The sequence below is a fragment of the Tiliqua scincoides genome, chromosome 2, assembly GCF_035046505.1.
Source record: "Tiliqua scincoides isolate rTilSci1 chromosome 2, rTilSci1.hap2, whole genome shotgun sequence".
Lineage (NCBI taxonomy): Eukaryota > Metazoa > Chordata > Lepidosauria > Squamata > Scincidae > Tiliqua > Tiliqua scincoides.
The window spans coordinates 267,608,244-267,623,329 of NC_089822.1; the positions used below are offsets into that span (position 1 = coordinate 267,608,244).

Here is a 15,086-nt window from a genome sequence, read left to right on the forward strand (position 1 = left end):
CAGCACTGAGATTTCTTGGGCAACAAAGAGACGTACAGGAAAATAAACACAAATTTATTAGAAAGCACAGATAATAAGATAAGCAATTACCAGATAAAATGTGTATCTCACAATTACTCCTATTAATTTCTAAGGTAAAATATTTCTATCCCAGATTTTAAAAATGGCCATAGCAGCTTGAAACCTGGTTTGGACAGAACACAATGTCAAAAACACAATCTGCATTTCTACTGATTGGAAAGACTTTTGTTTCCTTGTCAAAGAGGAGAATTCAAATTTCACCCACTGTCAGATTTCCTTAGGATCTAATCCAGCCCAGATATCAGCAGAGCCTGCACTGGGCCATCTTTGCACAGCAGGACTTCTGTGAGGAGCCTCTCTGGCTGCAGCTGCACAGCGGAAACGCTAAAATCTCTCTGGTTTCCTCCTAGAAGGAATAAAAGGGCAATTGGAGCACACAAACCAATGAAACCATCAGCTAAAACATCCCTTGAACAACTACCCAGGCATTGCAAACCATTAGGCTGCAAGTTCCATACAGGACAACCATTTGGCCTGTGTAGCTACCTTGAGAGGTTCAGAAATGCAGGTCCCCAGATTGATCAGGGTACTGGGAGATTCAGACAGAATTTTCGCCACTGGGTGGGTTCTTTAAAATAGAGGAAGGAATTGCTGTGCTGTGGTTGAAACTACATCCATGTCCCAGGCAGTCACGTGGCATCTTCTCCTGCATTACTCAAGGCTCGATTCCTCCCCCAAGCTCTTGCTTCAGCATGGGACACTCTCCCCCTGCTCAGTGTGACTTCTTTCATGTAGTTCAAGGCTTTCACTGCAGCTGAAGGTCCTTCCACACTTGGAGCATTTATATAGTTTCGCAGGTGTGTGAATATTTTGATGAGATTTAAGGCTTCTTCTCTGCCTGAAGCTTTTTCCACACTCTGAACACTTATAAGTTTTCTCTCCTGTGTGAATCTTCTGATGCTTTGTAAGAGTTGTGATGTGCCTGAAGATCTTATCACACACAGAACATTTATGAGGATGGTCTCCTATGTGGATTCTTTGATGTACAGTAAGGTGATTTTTCTGCCTAAATCTCTTATGACACACAGAACATTGAAAAGGTTTGTCTCCTTTGTGGATTCTCTGATGTACAATAAGGTGTGTTTTCTGCCTAAAGGTCTTGTCACAGTCAGGGCATTCATAGGGCTTCTTTTCTCTGTGAATGTTCTCATGTACTTTAAGGTTGCGTTTTGAGGCGAAGCTCTTATCACAAACCAAACATTTATAGGATGGTTTGGATTCTCCTGTGTGGATTCTCTGATGTTCTTTGAGGTGTGTTCTCCGGGTAAAGCTCTTTTCACAGTCTGTACATGAATAAGGTTTCTCTCCTGTGTGAATGTTTTGATGATTTTCAAGGGGCTGTTCATACCTGAAGGTCTTTCCACACTCAGAACATTTATATGGCTTCTCTATGTGAGTGTTTTGATGACTTTCAAGGGTGTATTTGTGCCTGAAGGTCTTTCCACAGTCAGAACATTTATATGGTTTTTCTCCTGTATGGATTCTTAGATGTTTTCTAAAAGTTGAGCCATCAGTAAACCTGTGGCTACAGTGAGGGCATTCGTATGGCTTCTCTCCTGTGTGTGTTCTTTGATGTACTCTGAAGACATCACTCCGAGCAAATGTCTTTCCACACACCGAACATATGTGTGGTCTTTTCCCTGTGTGGAGAGTTACACATGCAGATGTGCTGCTCTGACTGGAGCTCTCCTCAAGCATCAGGGCTTTGTTGAGCTTTCCTTCTGTGGGGATGCTGCCACTACACTTGCTCCCCCTCTCTTCTGTCTGTTTCTCTGGTTCCTGGAGGGCTCCTCCCAGACAAGGAATCGATTTCTCCATCTTTTCATCTGTGGTGTTTCCCTCTTGCTTCGTTGGGCTTTCCAAACCCAGAAGGGTCTCTTCTTCTTCTCTTTCCAACAACATCCCAGGTGGGTCCCTCTTATTTTTGCAGTCCATCGTATGCCCTGCAGGAAAGACTCTTGGTAAGAATCCAAGGGAAAACACAGCCCCTCCAGAGTTAGGCACATGGATTTCTTTCCCTTTGTCCCAACCCATATCCTCCCCTATCTCAGGCAGCCCAATTCCAAGTAATTCCCACTTGACAATGCTGCAGCATGGGGTCAGCTTTTGTTGTATCCCACGGGGCATTCTTCACCACTGGAGGCCTCCTTGGGGTAAGGAAACATTTTTCCCTTGCCCCACACTCACCCACAGCAGGTGCCATGGATCAGCATGGACCTCTACCACATAAAGTTCATGTTGACCCTAGAAGGTGGACCAAGCCCAAGAAGAGCATCCAGATTCAGAGTATGCCACTGTTGTCCAATCTACGCCCCTCCCAGGCCTGATCTGCCCTCCTCCCCACCTCCATCACCACTCTGTTTCATGGCAAAAAAGAGGCATGGAGGATGCAAAATGGCAGCAAGATCAGAAGTCAGCTGTGAGGAGACCTTCCTTCCACATTGTGGGTCACACTATCCGCTGATGCACCCAGCAGCTGTCTCTGGTGGCAGCAGTACCCAGAGAAGGGGTACCTGCCAGAGAAAGGGGTCAAGCAGCCCTGCTCTGGAAATGTTGGAGAGATGCTGAGCTCTCTGAAAGAAGAAGCAAAAACAGAGCTAAAGCTGGCCCAGAAGGGGTGGTCCAAACTTGGACCATAAAAGGCACCTCCCTCCTTACCCAAGAGGCTCCGCTCCCCTTCTTCTTCTTGCCTGAGGTCAGATGGATTCTGGACTGTGGAGGAGGAACTCTCAGCTGCCACCTGCTGGAGCAGAGAGGAGCAGTTTCAGGATAGAGGTCTTGGGGTGGGGGCCTGTAGGGAAAGGGCTACATGGAAGAGGACAATTCAACCCCTGCCTACTTACTGGCCCTAGTTTCACCCATAGTCCTGGGCCATGAGACTCACAATCCCAAACTCAGAATTGATTGACTGAATAATGGACCTTCTCCCTGAATGTGTATTTTTATCCAAACTTTTTCCATTTCGTAGTCAGCACTCCAGGCAGCCAACACAGACTAGGCGCAACACCAGCACAAAACTATGAGAAACAGCAGCACATTGGGAATATCCACAGGAATGTGCAGGCCCACCACAGCAATGCAAAGAAGAGTCTCCCAAGAAAGGGGCGAGACAGAATCTCCTCAGGAGACTGTTCCCTAATCTTGGAGTGGCTGTAGAGGAAAGTCTCTACCACATCCCAGTTGGATGCAGGCTGGATGGTGATGTGGCATAGAAGAGAACCTCTGCCCCACACGTTAATCCACAGGCAGGTTCATATGGAAGCAGGACTCTGGTACTCAGGTCCCCAAATGAGCAAGGCTGCAGAGGTCAACCAGCACGAGGGCAGCGTGACCGATTTGGAACTGGGTACCTGGACAACTTGCATCCATACAAACCTGCCAGTAGATTAACAATGGGATTGTAATGCCACCTGATGCCATCTCAGGTCTACCACCTCTGTGCTACAAAAACCAATCAAAGCCCTTTCTATCATCCTCACGCGCTGGCACGGAACCTGGACAAGTGGGAATTCCAGATGCATTTACAGGGAAAGCACACACGCTGCAGATGAAAACCTGTGCATGAAACTGGAGGTCCTGAATGCCCAAGTTTCAAACCATTGTATGAGCTTCATGGTAAGGAGGGGAGTGACCTGCTTCTGGCTTGAGAGAGTGGGATGCAGATCATTGAAGCTTCAGTTGGTGGTGGAGTTGGGTTGAAACGCACCCCAAGTTGGCCCCCTCATCATCTGCTGCTGGTGCAACCCACATCAGGTGACCCCAAGAATGGGCCAGGGCTGACAGGCACAGTGAATTCAGCCAGAAAATGAATGAATTGAATGTGGCCACTTGAAGACAGAGAAAGGAGGCAACTTCAAGGGACACCTTGTCAAGAAGGACCACACATTTCAGGCACTCCAATTTTTAAAAGTCTTGCTAGCTACATATCTATCTCATGTACACATATAAATCGCCAGCCCTCAGAGCATTGATGAAGACTCCATCCGTGGAGCCCAGATGAGTGACAAGGGCGACGCCACTCTACCCAGGCAGGGACATCCAACAGTCCCACGTAGAATCCTAGAAGGAGCCCAAGAGGTCATCTAGTCCAACCCCCAGCCTGAAGCAGGTGGACAGAGGTGACAGCCACTGCGGCAGAGGCCAAGGAGCAAGGGAAACGGCTCACCTGCTTTTCCCGCCTCCAGGACTCTCGCTGCCTGTACGAGAAAGCTTCGGCCAAGTCCACTGCCTTGGAGCAGGTCTGCTGGCCACGTTCCTCAAGCCAGCTTTGCAACTCCAGTGGCAGGATAGCAAGGGTCGGCTCTGTGGTGTGCTTCTTGGTCCCTTCTTTCCTGGGACTGCTGCAGATTATTGTCTCTTGCTCAAAGCAGGCCAACAAGATCTTAGCCTCCTGGCAGAGTGCAGCCTCCTCCAGCAACTCCTGGGACCTCACTCTCTCCAGCAACTCCTGCCACTGGGCTTCCCATCTCTGAGCCTGTCCTGCAACAGGGTTCTTTTCCTCCGCCTCTTGTCGCTTCAGGCAAAAACTCTTAAACTCTTCTAACCAGGCTGCTTGCAAACCAAGGCACAAAAATTCAGATCCAAAAATTTAAGACCAATGGCAGTTGACTCACAATCTGATGCAGACTTATACAAACATTTTCTCACATCAAGATTCTTAAAACTGGAAGACCAGGAGCCCTAAAAAGCTGTCCTTGGATGCATGTAAGTATAATAAAACAATAGTTAAAAACAGAGATTAAAATACACTCTCCTGTTCTGCAAAGGTCAGCAAACAAGAAGGAGGAATCAGCAAGGGGACACACCCTTTAGAAAGATCATTAAAGGGACCACATACAATTTCAATTTTAAAGAACCAGATACTCAACTGATAACCACTACTCAGTGTTGTTATTCCCCAACACCTCTGTCCTTGGGGAGGGATTCACTGTTACCTGAGGGCTGCGGGTCATGAGCTGCATCACCTGTTCCTTCTGGTCTCTTCTGTAGTGGGAAGGCTGTGGGGTTTTGCTTCTTCATGGGACAGCACACAAAAGTAACAGCAAGGTGCAGAAAGCTTTAGAAAGAAACAAAGGGTGGTCAAGATTGCAATCTTGAGCTCCTGTCTGGGAAATAACAGAAATAGGATCACCTGAAAGTAGCCAGTGGGAATTGAGGGGGTTCAGCAGTCTCCCCAACAGTATCCCCTGTACCCACACTGAGGACAATGCCCTGGGAAGTTTGTTTCAGTAGCCTTCCAGGTGTTGCCCAGCAGAGGCGTTTGGGCCTCTTCAGCCTAGAAAAGAGACGCTTGAGGGGGGACATGATTGAGGCATACAAAATTATGCAGGGAATGGACAGAGTGGGTAGGGAGATGCTCTTTACACTCTCACATAATACCAGAACCAGGGGACATCCACTAAAATTGAGTGTTGGGCGGGTTAGGACAGACAAAAGAAAATATTTTGGATAGTTAGGACAGACAAAAGAAAATAACTAATCTGTGGAACTCCTTGCCACAAGATGTAATTATGGTATCTGGCCTAGATGCCTTTAACAGGGGACTGGACAGATTTAAAGAGGAAAAGTCCATCATTGGTTACAAGCCATGAGGGGCAAGTACAACCTCCACATTTTAGAAGTAGACTACCTCCAACATGCCAGATGCAAGGTAGTGGCAAGAAGATATGGGTGTCCTGAACACTCCCCAATGTAGCTGCTGGGCCACTGTGAGATACAAGAAGCTGGAGCAGATGAGCCCTTGGCCTGATCCAGCAGGGTATCTCTTGAGACACATCTGAAGACAGTCTGCCACCTCCTTAACAAGCCCCTCATAGCTCCAAGGCATGGCTTGAAAGGGCAGAATGCCACAACCTCACTGAAGATCAACAAGCTTGCATGTGGGAACCTATAACCAAGTGAGAATTGCCCTGCTAGGTCAAAGCTGTCCTCCACCCAGGCTACATTCAACGGCTTTGCACAGTGATCACCTGATGCCTCAAAGGCATAAGAACATAAGAACATAAGAACAGCCCCACTGGATCAGGCCATAGGCCCATCTAGTCCAGCTTCCTGTATCTCACAGCGGCCCACCAAATGCCCCAGGGAGCACACCAGATATCTAACAGGGATACCCACTAAATGTCCACCAAATGCCCCAGGGAGCACACCTAAACTAACAAACTCCCCACATGATGATGCAGCAGTGTGGGCCCAGCTTCTGCTGTATCCTGCTGAGAATTTTTGGCCACTGGAGACCTCCTTGCAGTAAGGAAAGATGTGTTCCCTTGCCCTATGGTAGCCCCCAGTGGCTGCCATGGGTCAACATGGACCTGCACCAGCTAGAGTGCTGCCAAAAGTCCACATTGACCCAGGAAGGTGAAGCAGGTCCAGGATTAGACCAGTAGTTGATCTGTGCCACCATTGCCAAATCTACTCCTTTCCCAGGCCTGATCAGCCCTCCTCCCCATCCCGATCACAGCTCCTTTCCATGGCAAAAATAGAGGCATCGAAGATGCCGAACGGAAGACAGATAAGGGGCAGCTGTGAGTGGAGAAGCCCCTTCAATGCTGTGGGTCTTGCTGTCCACTTATGAGCACAGCAGCTGTCTCTGGTGGCAGCAGAGAAGTGTTGCCTGTCAGAGAAAAGGGGGAGAGAGCCCTGCTCTGGAGTGATGCTGAGCTCCCTGAAGGGAGAAGCAAAAATAGAACAAATGTTGGCCCAGAAGGGGGGTCCAAACTTGGGCAATAAAAGGCGCTTCCATTCCTACCCAAGGGGCTCCACTCGTTATCTTCTTCCTGCATGAAGCCTGATGGAGCCTTCTGGACTGCAGAGGAGGAACTCTCAGCTGTCACCTGCAGGAGCAAAGAGGGGGGCTGTTTCAAGGGACCTCATCCTGGTGCCCTCCCTTGCATCTGGCATTCTGACATAACCCATTTCTAAAATCAGGAGGTTGCGCTTACACATCATGGCTTGTACCCCATAATGGATTTTTCCTCCAGAAACTTGTCCAATCCCCTTTTAAAGGCATCTATGCTAGACGCCAGCACCACATCCTGTGGCAAGGAGTTCCACAGACCAACCACACGCTGAGTAAAGAAATATTTTCTTTTGTCTTTTCTAACTCTCCCAACACTCCATTTTAGTGTATGTCCCCTGGTTCTGGTATTATGTGAGAGTGTAAAGAGCATCTCCCTATCCACTCTGTCCATCCCCTGCATAATTTTGTATGTCTCAATCATGTCCCCCCTCAGGTGCCTCTTTTCTAGGCTGAAGAGGCCCAAACGCCGTAGCCTTTCCTCATAAGGAAGGTGCCCCAGCCCAGTAATCATCTTAGTCGCTCTCTTTTGCACCTTTTCCATTTCCACTATGTCTTTTTTGAGATGCGGCGACCAGAACTGGACACAATACTCCAGGTGTGGCCTTACCATTGATTTGTACAACTGCATTATAATACTAGCTGTTTTGTTCTCAATACCTTTCCTAATGATCCCAAGCATAGAATTGGCCTTCTTCACTGCCGCCACACATTGGGTCGACACTTTCATTGAGCTGTCCGCCACCACCCCAAGATCTCTCTCCTGATCTGTCACAGACAGCTCAGAACCCATCAGCCTATATCTAAAGTTTTGATTTTTTGCCCCAATGTGCATGACTTTACACTTACTGACATTGAAGCACATCTGCCGATTCTGCATCGGCAGAAGATGGGTGCAGCTCCCCCTGCCCCCACTGCTCCCCAGCAACTGGCATTCAGAGGTATACTGCCTGTGAAACCGAACTCTCTCAAGTAACCCTACATAGGCTGCTTGGAATTCAATTCACATAAAGAAAAAAGGCAGTGCAGACTTTTCCCCCTCAATTCTGTGGCTCCCAAATGGACCCTACAGCAAGGCCATGTGAACTTGGAACATAGAAACAACCATCTCCCTTTATCTCTTGCTTTGTCCAAAGTGGGGAAAAGCAACCTCTCCATCTGCCTACCTTGCTTGTCTTCCCTTTCACTCACCCAAATCCCCACCAAGCTAAGACCAGCAGAAGGACCAGGATCCAGCCACACCCAGCTGGAGGAGAGGGCCAGTGCCTTTGATCAGCTCATAGCCTTCTTCCTCTTAATAGAGTAGCAGAAGCCAGCTGTAGGTCATTTGGGATTAGCAAGGCCTCCTGGGAATTGTAGTTCACCTGAAGAAGACAACTGGCCTGCATGAAGGAGCCCAAGTTGAGGACCCCAATAGCTCTCATAAGTTGAGAGACTTATGGACCCTGGCTGGTTGAGGACGAAGCAAGGGGTGCAGGTATTGATGCTGGCCTGCTGACCAGACAGCCAGGTGCTGCCAGGACACATGCATTGGTGCAGGAGGTGAGCATTATGTTGACTGTCTGTTTCAGAACGTGCTGAGGCATTCCAGCAGTGGCGCTTGATGAAAAACCAGGGAAAGGTCCTCTTGTCTGGAGCTTGGCATGGGCAGGTGAAATTCACTGCTGGGGTGCCTGGTGCTCCCCTGTCAGGATTCTGACATACATCAGGGTTAGGTGAGCTCAGGCCAAGACCAGGGTTGGGCTGTGAGTCCCTGGAGTTTGGGGTGCTCAGTGCTTGCAACAGCTGAGGAGTTGGCCTGTAGGACTTTGTTAGCTCTAGGCCAGGTTTGCAAACAGTTGGTTCAGGGCAAGTTGTTAACTACTGTGATAGCATGACTACCTGAACACCTGTGCAGCCACACCCTAATTAAGTGGGCAAAACCAGATTGGGTGCTGGATCCCATTCAAGCCTCTCCATGTAGCTCCACCTGTGTGTGGGTGAAATGTGAAGCTACTGCAGGAGGCCTTGTTGGAACAAACACTACTGACTTTGCCTTTAGGAAAATGGACTGCAAATAGGCTACTCTGAACTGCTGTATTTTGTGTGTATGACCAGGATAGCTCTAATGATTCTGTATATGGCTTTGTACTCAAATACAATTGCACCTGAAGACTCTGCTGTGTCTGCATGTTTGACTGCTCCCTGCTCTGAAGTAGGACATACCCTGGTTCTTACCTAACAGACTTCAGTTCCTCATTGGCTGAAGGATTGGCTGTTTAGAAGGGGTGGTGGTGGTAGCTACCTGAGAACAACTTGCACTGAGGACTTGTATGTTCACCTTCTTGGGGTGCTTGGCCAGTCAGGGGAACATGCACAAGCCCTTTTACCCTAATTTAACACCAATGTTTGGTGTTTTACCCTGTGCTCTTGTGGTGTGTTTAGGCCTCAAGAGGGTAGGATGTATAAGGACCAAATTGGTAACATGTTTCTGACTCACTGGGAGTGTTCTAAGGCAATGAGCTGAAAATGTATAAGATTGTGCTGTGAAACCATGGATCCTGTGCCAGTGACAGTTCCTTAGACAACCTCATGCTGCACAGTTGGGATCAGAGGGTGGGGCTTCAGGTAAATATCTCTTTATATAAGCTGGCATGGAACAAAGGTAACAGAGTGTCAAAAGAGTGGGAACTAGAATGAGTTATACTGGCATGCAAGTCACTGATAGCAGAAATTATGCATGTATTTGTTATGATTTCTTATGGCAGAAAATGAACGTGCAAAGGAGGCACATGGACTGATGAAATAGACAGAAAATCTTGAAGAGAGCGTCTATCCAGAGTACTTGCAGAGAGCATCTATCCAGAATCGCAGTGCGGATTCTGAACCAACTGGTCCACCACTGATATGGTATTCTCCCTTAGACAACTGCAGGAGAAATGCAGGGAACAATGACAGCCACTCTTTATAGCCTTCATAGATCTCACAAAGGCTTTCATCCTGGTCAGCAGTGACGGCCTCTTCAAGATTCTCCCCAAGATTGGATGTCCACCCAGGCTCCTCAGCATCATCAGATCTTTCCACAAGGACATGAAAGGCACTGTTGTCTTTGATGACTCCACATCAGACCCCTTTGACTTCTGAAGCGCAGTGAAGCAGGGCTGTGTTCTTGCACCAACCTTGTTTGGGATTTTCTTCGCTCTCCTGCTGAAGCAGGCCTTTGGAATTGCAACAGAAGGCATCTGTCTCTGGACCATATCAGATGGAAAGCCCTTCAACCTCTCCAGACTGAGAGCAAAGTCCAAAGTCCAGCTGAAATGTTTGCGGGACTTCCTCTTTGCCAACGATGCAGCTGTCACTACCCACTCTGCCAAAGATCTCCAGCAGCTCATGGATCATTTTAGCAAGGCCTGCCAAGATTTTGGACTGACAATCAGCCTGAAGAAAACACAGGTCATGGTTCAGGATGTGGACTCACCTCCTTGCATTACAATCTCTGCGCATGAACTGGAGGTTGTCCATGACTTTGTGTACCTTGGCTCAGCGATCTCCAACTCTCTTTCTCTCGATACCGAGCTAAACAAACGCATCGGTAAAGCAGCTACCACATTTTCCAGACTCACAAAGAGAGTCTGGTCCAACAAGAAGCTGATGGAACATACCAAGATCCAGGTCTACAGAGCTTGCTTCCTGAGTACACTTCTGTACTGCAGCGAGTCATGGACTCTTTGCTCACAACAGGAGAGGAAACTGAACACATTCCACATGCGCTGCCTCTGACGCATTCTCGGCATCACCTGGCAGGACAAAGTTCCTAACAACACAGTCCTGGAACGTGCTGGAATCCCTAGCATGTATGCACTGCTGAAACAGAGACGCCTGCGTTGGCTCGGTCATGTCGTGAGAATGGATGATGGCCGGATCCCAAAGGATGTCCTCTATGGAGAACTCGTGCAAGGAAAGCGCCCTACAGGTAGACCACAGCTGCGATACAAGGACATCTGCAAGAGGGATCTGAAGGCCTTAGGAGTGGACCTCAACAAGTGGGAAACCCTGGCCTCTGAGCAGCCCGCTTGGAGGCAGGCTGTGCAGCATGGCCTTTCCCAGTTTGAAGAGACACTTGGCCAACAGTCTGAGGCAAAGAAGGAAGGCCCATAGCCAGGAAGACAGACCAGGGACACACTACACGTGCTCCCAGTGTGGAAGGGATTGTCACTCCCGAATTGGCCTTTTCAGCCACACTAGATGCTGTTCCAGAACCACCTCTCAGAGCGCGATACCATAGTCTTCTGAGACTGAAGGTTGCCAACACACAGCTGCACAGTTGGGATCCAAGGGTGGGGCCTCAGGTAAATGTCTCTTTATATAAGCTGGCATGGAACAAAGGTATCAGAGTGTCAAAAGAGTGGGAACTAGAATGAGTTATACTGGCATGCAAGTCACTGATAGCAGAAATTATGCATGTATTTGTTATGATTTCTTATGGCAGAAAATGAACGTGCAAAGGAGGCACATTGCACATGGACTGATGAAATAGACAGAAAATCTCTGATCTTTCACTTGGACACAGGATGTTTCCTGATTCAGGAGTCTTGATGCAGTGTGGGCCACCCACCATTTCTGGAGCATGGTTCAGTGTTGGCTGCTGGCTGGCTTTTCATGGCACTGGCTTTTCAAAGCATCCCTCAAACCTCATTAGGTCATTACCTGATGACATCTCTTGGAAGGAGATACAATTTCTTACCTTTACAAAAATTCACAAGCCCTGGGTGCCAAATGACCTCCAAACGCCACTGCTCCTGGGCTGGTGGTAGCAGATTTGGATGACCAAGGCTCTTCCCTTTTCCCAAGACTTTCCCCCTTTTTCAGCACCAAGTTGAGTGTTGGGAGAGGGGGGACAGACAGAAGAAAATATTTCTTTACCCAGCATGTAATGATTCCAAGGAACTCTTTGCCACAGGAAGTAGTGATGGTGTTGCATGGTAAATTCAGGGTTCAAGAACAAAAGCAGACCGAAGTTGTGGTGGTTTCCAAGCTTTATTCATTGCCAGCAATGGGCTTCTCTTGGTGGTTCAAAATGGGAGCACAGAGAGCTGTGTTCTCTCAGTGTCTCCAGAGAAAAAGCAACTTTCCAATGCATGTTTCAGTTTATATAGGTCTAGTTCCTTTGTCTGGAAAATCCCACTGCTATTTGCTAAAAGCTGGTGACATCAGAAATGGAACTTCCTTTGATTGGCTACAGGCCACTAGCATTTGATTGGTTGTGCCATATATGGAGAGTGCATTTGAATATCTCAGGTTACTGCTTGTGCCAAATATGGTAATAGCACCCTTTTCCAAAAGCCCAGTAGGTGGCACTGTGTGCCTATCTTAATTTCATAATTATTCTTATTTCTTTAATTATGCTTTTAACCAACTCAATTTTAGATTCAGTTTGTTTGTTTTCAAATGTACTAACTTATTCTAATCTTCAACAGTCTATATTTTGCTTCTAAACAAGGTTTTTGAGTGATTTCTAAGTCTCTGTAAAATCTCTGCTCTCTCTGATGTTTTTCAGAATACAAGCTGTGTTTTTTTTTAAGGAATATTTTCAATCTGGGCCCCTTCTTGACATTCCTTAGATATCTTTTGCTAATGGTTTCTGTCAATTTGATTAACCATTCTGGACTTACTATCTATTCTTTGGTCTGCTCGGCACCAGGAAAGTCTGAGCATTTTAGTTAATTGGCAGGTTTGAAATATTCTTTGCTAGATAAGAATTTCAACTGTGATGAGTTACCCTCTTTTCTAACTCATTAACTCTCTAACACAGGTGTGCTCAAAATGTCGATCGCGATCGACTGGTCGATCGCGAAGCAAAATCCACTCGATCGCACGCCGAGCCTCCCGTCCGCCATGTTGAAAGGGGCGGGAAAGAGCCCCGGAGCTTCCCAATTGGCCCGCCATAGCATCCAGGACACTCGGCGGCGCCGGGCCAATCGGGAAGCTCCGGGGCTCTTTCCCGCCCCTTTCAACATGGCAGGTCAATCTGGAAGCTCCGGAGCTCTTTCCCGTCCCTTTCAATCAATGAAAGGGGCAGGAAAGAGCACCAGAGCTTCCTGATTGGCCCGCCATCGCATCCGGGACACTCGATTGCCCTCGAAACGGCCCTGGAAACGAGCCTCACGAAGGGGGGAGAAGGAACCGCCCCCGCGCCAGCGCTTCTCCCCCAGCCCCCCTCAGAAGGAAGAGACCACTCAGCCGCACTCCCCGAAGCAGCGGCAGGACAGCGCTGCTCCACCCAATCCACTGAGGGGGTGGCGGAACGACCAAGTGGAAGGCCTAACTGCCCTGTCCCTGCCCTAGGGCGCTGTCCTGCTGCTGCTTTGGAGAGCGCAGCTGAGCGGGCTCATCTCTCTGAGGGGGGCTGGGGGAGAAGGAACCGCCCCCGCGCCAGCGCTTCTCCCCCCAAGCGGCTTGGTCATTCCGCCGCCCCCTCGGCAGCTTGGGTGGAATGGCGCTGTCCTGCTGCTGCTTCGGGGAGCGTGGCTGAGTGGGCTCATCCCTCCGAGGGGGGCTGGGGGGAGAAGGAACCACCCCCACGCCAGCGCTTCTCCCCCCAAGCGGCTTGGTCGTTCCGCCGTCCCTCGGCGGCTTGGGTGGAATGGCGCTGTCCTGCTGCTGCTTCGGGGAGCACAGCTGAGTGGGCTCATCCCTCTGAGGGGGGCTGGGGGGAGAAGGAACCACTCCTGTGCCAGTGCTTCTCCCCCCAAGCGGCTTGGTCATTCCGCCGCCCCCTCGGCAGCTTGGGTGGAATGGCGCTGTCCTGCTGCTGCTTCGGGGAGCGTGGCTGAGTGGGCTCATCCCTCCGAGGGGGGCTGGGGGGAGAAGGAACCACCCCCACGCCAGCGCTTCTCCCCCCAAGCGGCTTGGTCGTTCCGCCGTCCCTCGGCGGCTTGGGTGGAATGGCGCTGTCCTGCTGCTGCTTCGGGGAGCACAGCTGAGTGGGCTCATCCCTCTGAGGGGGGCTGGGGGGAGAAGGAACCACTCCTGTGCCAGTGCTTCTCCCCCCAAGCGGCTTGGTCGTTCCGCTGCCCCCTTGGCGGCTTGGGTGGAACGGCGCTGTCCTGCTGCTGCTTTGGGGAGCGTGGCTGAGTGGGCTCGTCCCTCTGAAGGGGGCTGGGGGGAGAAGGAACTGCCCCCGTGCCAGCGCTTCTCCCCCCAAGTGGCTTGGTCATTCTGCCGCTCCCTTGGCGGCTTGGGTGGAACGGCACTGTCCTGCCGCTGCTTCGGGGAGCGCAGCTGAGCGGGCTCATCCTTCTGAGGGGGACTGGGGGAGAAGCGCTGGCGCGGGGGCGGTTCCTTCTCCCCCCTTCGTGAGGCTCGTTCTTGGGGCCGCTTCGAGGGTGATCGAGGGGTGCCTCAGCGCTCCCCTTCCCCACAGCGGCCTAGTCGCCGGATCATTGTGCACCCTCAGCTGTGCGTGCACGGCCGGCTGGCCCCCTCCCCTCCCCTCGTTCTGTGTCACAGGCCGCTGTGACCTGCTTCCCCTGCGGCTCGGGCGAAGGCCCCCCCGGTGGCTTTTGTCTCCCTGGAGTTAGGCCCTCCTCCCTTCCGCCTGGCCAAAGGTGCGCGAGCAGCACAGCAGACAGGCAGGCGCTCCTTCCCAGGGCTTTCCAGAGGTACTGTGGTTCCTGTTTGGGTCTGTTCTAGGCCGGGTGGGAGCCTGGAAGGTTGAGAGCTGCAGCCCTGCCTGAACTTTCTTGCGAGTAAGTCCCATTGACTAGAATGGGCCTTACTTCTGAGTAGGCCTGCCTAGGATTGGGCTCTTAGGCTGCCATTCTGGCCACACTTTCCTGGCAGTTAGCCCCACTGATGAACATTTGGAAGTGTGCTTGAGGCTGGCTGTCAGCAGCTACTGTCCGGACTATGCATCCTTGGCTGATTCACTTCAGTGCAAGTCATCAAAGTAAACTCAAGTAATTACAAAAAATGTTTATAGTTAATTATGTTGTGTTGTGCAATATTGGCTCATGTGGTTATGCAAGGTACACCAACATACATTGTACACATAAATGTTATATGTTATGATGGCGCGAACATTGTAAAAAAACTCTGGTAGATCTCCAGGCCTTGCTGGGTTTCAAAGTAGCTCTCGAGCCAAAAAAAGTGTGAGCACCCTTGCTCTAACACATTCCAGGTCTGTTCTTCTAGTTTACTCTGAGACACATTTGAAACTTAAATCCTTTCA

General features: G+C 49.9%; 1 protein-coding gene across 1 annotated transcript in view; it reads right to left on the bottom strand.

Annotated features, from left to right (window-relative positions):
* Positions 1-768: 768 nt before the first annotated feature.
* LOC136639164 (zinc finger protein 850-like) overlaps positions 769-15,086 on the bottom strand; it is a 25,046-nt gene continuing 10,728 nt past the window's right edge. The window contains exon 4 of the mRNA XM_066613172.1: positions 769-1,655. Coding sequence (XP_066469269.1) covers positions 769-1,655 — 887 coding nt within the window. The remainder of the gene's footprint in view (positions 1,656-15,086) is intronic.